General features: G+C 40.9%; 1 protein-coding gene across 1 annotated transcript in view; it reads left to right on the top strand.

Annotated features, from left to right (window-relative positions):
* The window catches only part of CEP78 (centrosomal protein 78kDa), a gene marked incomplete at its 5' end in the record, with an annotated part of 29,898 nt that continues 23,898 nt past the window's right edge, over nucleotides 1-6,000 (top strand). Inside the window, 4 exons of the mRNA XM_014541225.1 lie at nucleotides 1-175; nucleotides 4,206-4,378; nucleotides 4,473-4,545; nucleotides 5,456-5,559. Coding sequence (XP_014396711.1) covers nucleotides 1-175; nucleotides 4,206-4,378; nucleotides 4,473-4,545; nucleotides 5,456-5,559 — 525 coding nt within the window. The remainder of the gene's footprint in view (nucleotides 176-4,205; nucleotides 4,379-4,472; nucleotides 4,546-5,455; nucleotides 5,560-6,000) is intronic.

The following is a 6,000-nucleotide window of genomic DNA, read 5'->3' as shown; positions in this document are numbered from 1 at the left end:
GACTCGGTGCCGCTGCCCGCCGTGCGCGCCAGCCTGCGGGAGGGCGTGCTGGACTTCGATGCCGACCGCCTCCGCTTGGTGGACTGGACGCCGCTGCTGAACGCCCTCAAGATCAATAAAGATCTGCCCCTGATCTCCATCAAGAGCTTCTTCCCATCGGGGCTCGGCGAAACAGGTTTGCAGTTCCCGCTTCTCGTGGTCCGGGTGTCGGTGCCGCGCAGCGGGAGTTTAAACGGTGCCAGGTGGAGCCTGGGCGCTGGGCCGGTGCTGGGAGGGCGCGCGGCCCAGGCGTCTTACCAGCTCGCCGACCCTGGGCGAGTACCTACACGTTAAGCCTGTTTTGTCTTCCTTTCCGTTTAGCCCGCGGTATCCGATTTCGCCGACGTGCTGGCGGCACCAGTGACTGACCGGTCAGGAAAGTGTAGTGTGTCGTCACCGGTGACTGACAAGGCCCCTTACGTGTTAAGGCCTCCAGGTCTTTTTTCTTATCTGTAACCTGGGCTTAACACCCTCTATATCAGCGGTTCTCAACCTATGGGTCGCGACCCCTTTGGGGGTCGAACGACCCTTTCACAGGGGTCGCCTAAGACCATCGGAAAACACATATATAATTACATATTGTTTTTGTGATTAATCACTATGCTTTAATTATGTTCAATTTGTAACAATGAAAATATATCCTGCATATCAGATATTTACATTACGATTCATAACAGTAGCAAAATTACAGTTATGAAGTAGCAACGAAAATAATTTTATGGTTGGGGAGTCACCACAACATGAGGAACCTGTATTAAAGGGTCGCGGCATTAGGAAGGTTGAGAACCACTGCTTTATATGGTGATGGCAAGAATCCCCGGAGTTAACGGTTGTAGAGCACTTAGCACAGTTTGGGACATCAGAAAACATCCTACAGATGTTACCTAGTTTATGCAATGGCTTTGCCTAGTGCAGAACACAGCAATTAGGAATTTTGTGCATCCCAGCCTTTTGCTGCATTTCAAGACAGGGCTCTCTGTTAGGGGATAAAGGGGGGGCGGGTGTTGTTTTAATAGCATCATATAGTGGACAGAGCATAGGTGTGAATGCAGCCTAGGGTTTAAATTCCAGGGTTTACACTGTGTGTGAGCTGGGCAGGTTATTTTTGAACTGCAGGACAATTGTAAATTGACATGAAAAACCACTCTTTCCATGGGTTCTCGGAGCCCTGGGGGAGGCTGCAGTGAGCCCAAGCACAGCAGTCAGTACCCTGAAAGAAGTGAGTTCTGGTGCTGCAGCGTGCAAATATTGGAAGGGAAGGTCCAAGAAAGGCTCCTTGGAGGAGGCATCCTTTCTAAGAATGTGCTGAAGCGACTCAGAGGGCAGGAAGGGGCAGCTGTGTCAAAGTTTGAGAAATATAAGACTATCTGGCAAAACTAAGGTGCGGGACTAGAACTCCAGGTTTGAGAAAGAAGTGAATTGAGACTAGAATCCTGGTGAGGGGCAAATAGGGAGGGGTCTTTTCCTCCTTACAGAAGGCAGCTGATTGGGAGGACAGCGAATTATAATCTACGGGCCCAAATTAAGATATAAAGGAGGAGGACTGGGTTACAGAGACCAAAGAGACAGAATGGGTGTGGCCTGGTGACCAGTTAAAAGAGGGAAGGCAGCAAATCTGGGTGACAGTCTAAAGCAGCACTTTTCTGCCCCATCGGCAGGATGGCTCAGTGGTTGAGCGTCGACCTATGAACCAGGAGGTCATGGCTGGATTCCTGCCAGGGCACATGCCGGGGTTGTGGGCTCAATCCCCAGTGTGAGGTGTGCAGGAGGCAGCCAATCAATGATTCTCATCATTGATGTTTCTCTCTCTCCTTCTCCCTTCCTCTCTGAAATCAATAAAAATAAAAATAAAGCAGCGCTTTTCTGTGATAGGCAGAGAGAGCAACATAGGAAGGGATTGAGGGTGGGGAAAGGATCTTCATCTTTGATGTTTAAGAGGGGCCTTTGGAGCATCCATACCTGTTTGATGGGTGTTTGAAGGCATGGGAGAAACTGAGGTTACCACAAAGAAGATCCCAAACATCGTAGGCCTGAAAAATGTTTTTTAAATAGACATACTTGAATATGTTTATAAACTGAGAAAGTAGCCAACAGAGAGGGAGGGAGGGTGTGAAGATCTAGAAGAGGAAATGGTGATTGATTGATTGATTGATTGATTGATTTTTTAAAAACCTGAACATTTGTCCTGTGCCAGGCCCTTTTCTAGGCTCTGGGATTCACACCATCTGTTACCTCTTCTGCAAGGACAGTTCAACTTATCCTCTGGCAAAGAGAAGTTAGGTTATTCTCTACATCGCATTCAGCTATAGGAACTGTTCTGTACCTCTGAAGCCTTTAACTGAAGTAATAACTTAGAAATCAAAAGAAATTACAGTTGAAAGGGACCTTAGATCAAGGCCACTGTACTTAATCTTGCCTAATATTTTACATTGAATGTAAGAAAAATGTATTACATAGACCATTCTCTTCAGAGTTCCTTTACTGAACCTTCTTTATCGCTTGCATCCAGTGGGTCTAGGTCAGTGATGGTGAACCTATGACATGCGTGTCAGAGGTGACACGCGAACTCATTTTTTTGGTTGATTTTTCTTTGTTAAATGGCATTTAAATATATAAAATAAATATCAAAAATATAAGTCTTTGTTTTACTGTGGTTGCAAATATCAAAAAATTTCTATATGTGATACGGCACCAGAGTTAAGTTAGGGTTTTTCAAAAATGCTAACATGCCGAGCTCAAAAGGTTCGCCATCACTGGTCTAGGTCATAGATTTTAATCTCCTAAATTTTCTTCTTCATCCTTAATTACATTTTGCCTGGGCTATTACAGAAGCTTCTAGCTGGTTTTGCTGTCCCTCAGTTCAGTTTCTCTCAGTTCATCTGCGTACTCAAGTAGTCTTGGGTGATCTTCTAAAATGAAAAGATATGCTGCCCAGCTGGCATGGCTCAGGGTTGACCTATGAACCTGGAGGTCACAGTTCGATTCCCGATCAGGGCATATGCCCAGGTTGTGGGCGTGATCCCCCAATGCGGGGCATGGAGGCAGCCAATCAGTGATTCTCTGTCACCTTTGATGTTTCTATCTTTCTCCCTCTCCCTTCCTCTCTGAAATCAATAAAAATTTATTTTATAAAATAAAATGAAAAGATATGTTTAAAATAATGCTTATAATGGTTAATGCCCACAGGATTAGTGCATGTTGGTTTGTACAGCTTGTGTTCTGCACAGAGGTTTGAAATCTGAGCTGTGCTCTGCCAGGTGTCATGGAGCTAGTTGGCTCTGAGGAGGGGGTGCTTTTTCCTATCTTCAGTAGGTACCTCTTTCTAATCCTTTCCTTTATCTAACTGGCCCTTCAGCAGTGGGGTGCTTTTTTCTACCCTGCAGAGGCACCTGTTCCATTGGTATCCCTGATCATCATCTGTGGGATTAAAACCGTACTCTCTCCCAGACCTACTTCGGCCAGCCTCTCTATTTTAATTTCTATCTCTTCCCCCACTTGCACCCTAGCCTTTTTTGTCAGTACCTGGCAGATGTTGGCTTGGAAGTCTTTGCCTATGTGCTCCCTCTATAGTTAATGCACCTCCCACTCGACTCTGTGTAGTCATTCTCATCTTTCTAGATCAGAAATTTTAACCTTTTTCATCTCATAGCACACACAAACTAATTACTAAAATTCTTTGGTACATCAAAAAACATATTTTTTGCCAATCTGACAGAAATAGATATGATTTTTATTCATTCACACTGGATGGCTATTATGTTGGCTGGGTTTTTTGTTTGTTTGCTTACATAGTTTATGTTTCTATATCTTATGTGGTTGAAATTTTGAGTTTACATGTGTCCCTCCTTAAAGAGGGCTTTAAGGGTAGACGTCATTTCTATGCCTTAGCACAGAGCAGATGCTTTTTATTTTTGTTAATACTCACCGGAGAGTTGTTTGTTTGTTTTTTTATTGATTTTAAAGAGAGAGGAGGGGGGTGCGAGGGAGAGAGAAAGAGAGAAGAGAAGAGGAGAGAAACATCCATCAGTTGCCTCCTGTATTCGCTCCAACCAGGGATCAAACCCAAAACCTAGGTATGTGCCCTGACTGGAATCAAACCTGCAACCTTTTTAATAATGATAAAATGTATGATTGAAATCACTAACTTTATAATCCTTTTGCTTTAGGTTCTGATAGAAATAAAGTTTGCAGAAGTCGAGTTCCTGCAATAAGAAACAAGGATGTGACCTTCCAGCTATGCAAAGCTCTTAAATGCTGTTTAAGTGCATCAAATGCTCTCAAGAACCTGGAACTAAATGGACTAGTTCTGAGAGAGAGAGATTTAACTATTTTAACAAAGGTAAGCCTTCTCCATTGTGTCCTGAGAACATTTAATAGTTGCTTTTGGGGGAAACTAAACCAATAAATTTTTTAACCTTTTCTCCCCATTAAAGGGATTGAATAAATCAGCTACTTTGGTGCAACTGTCTCTTGCAAATTGTCCGATTGGAGATGGAGGTTTAGAAAGTGAGTCTTAATCTTACTTAAGTCTCTTCTCATCAGACTAGAGACTAGTCTTATGATTCCCTACATGCCATGTTAATTCCTATCTGGATCTTTTCTTGGTGCTGCCTCTATCTGAATTGTTTCTTGTGCCTGCTCAAACCTTGGTCCAATATCAGTTGTACATGAAAGCTCATCATGTGCAATACTTTCTGAATTAATTTTACTTAAGGTTGTGTTAAGCCACAGCTACACAAATATGTAATATTTTGTATTTACTGTTTGTTTTTTATGTTTGTTCATCTCTAAGACATATTATGGGAGGGGAAATAGCAAAATATAAAGAGAAAAAAATCAGTATTATTTTTCAATCGTTAGAACACCTATATGCAACCATAATTATAATGCACTATGGTGTGTGCTAAAATAGGAAATATATGCAAAGTACTATGAGGGGTAAGAAGCCTGCATTTCAATTTGAGGAAACCAAGTTTTGAGGTCCTCTAACGTATATTGCTCTAGTATATTGTATATCACCTAGTAAAATTTTGGATTTATAATTTACATTTAAATTGTTGATTGATAATTGAGATGAGGTTATAGGAAATGAAAATAGGAAGATTTAGGCTTTTTAGTTTTCCTATGTCTCAAAAGGTTGATAGTACTTTACTGAGAGGATAGGAATAAAGTTTGCAAAATTTAGAGTCCAGTTTTAGCATCTAGAATTAAACTTGTTATAAACTGGAATAACGCTTTGTTACTGCCATGTTTTAGAATGCACCAATCCATATCTGTTCTCTGCAAAAATCGTAGATGATGGTTTTTAGAGTACGGCTATAAACCTCCAGTAGACTCAAGAAAAGTGAGTAAATCAAGATTGACCAGAATCTATAGGCTCTTTATCTTACTGCATGTGGTTTTTTTCCCCGTTTAGTTGTTTGTCAAGGTATAAAGAACTCTGTCACTGTTAAGACAGTAAACTTCACTGGGTGTAATCTGACGTGGCAGGGAGCAGTTCACATGGCCAAGATCTTAAAGGTGATTTTGTTTACATTTTCATGAAAACATACTATGTGATTGAAGTGCATTACTATTTTGATGCAATATGGCAGTTATTTTCATCTTTTGATACATGTGGTAATTATAGTTTTAGTTTTGTTGGAAGAATGTGGCCAGTTTTTAGTTTGGGGTTCTACCATTTAGTAAAAATGGTCCACTTACTCTGAGAAATCAGAGATTGAATGTAAAAACATAAACAGTGCTTTTATGTATTTTTAGTTATTGAAAACATTTATTGTGATACTATGAAGAAAGTTCAAATAACTTAAATGAAAAAATAAAATATTTACTGTTAACTGCTGTAATTTATAAACTAATAAAAATCACTATTTTAGCATTTTGTAAATATCATTTTTAAAATAATGCTTTAACAACTGTTCAGTGGTTATACGTACTATATTTAGGCCTAAAATTACTTAC

Source organism: Myotis brandtii, unplaced genomic scaffold (assembly GCF_000412655.1).
Source record: "Myotis brandtii unplaced genomic scaffold, ASM41265v1 scaffold266, whole genome shotgun sequence".
Lineage (NCBI taxonomy): Eukaryota > Metazoa > Chordata > Mammalia > Chiroptera > Vespertilionidae > Myotis > Myotis brandtii.
Note: the sequence above shows the minus strand (reverse complement) of the source record. Positions and strands in the feature narration are given on the sequence as shown.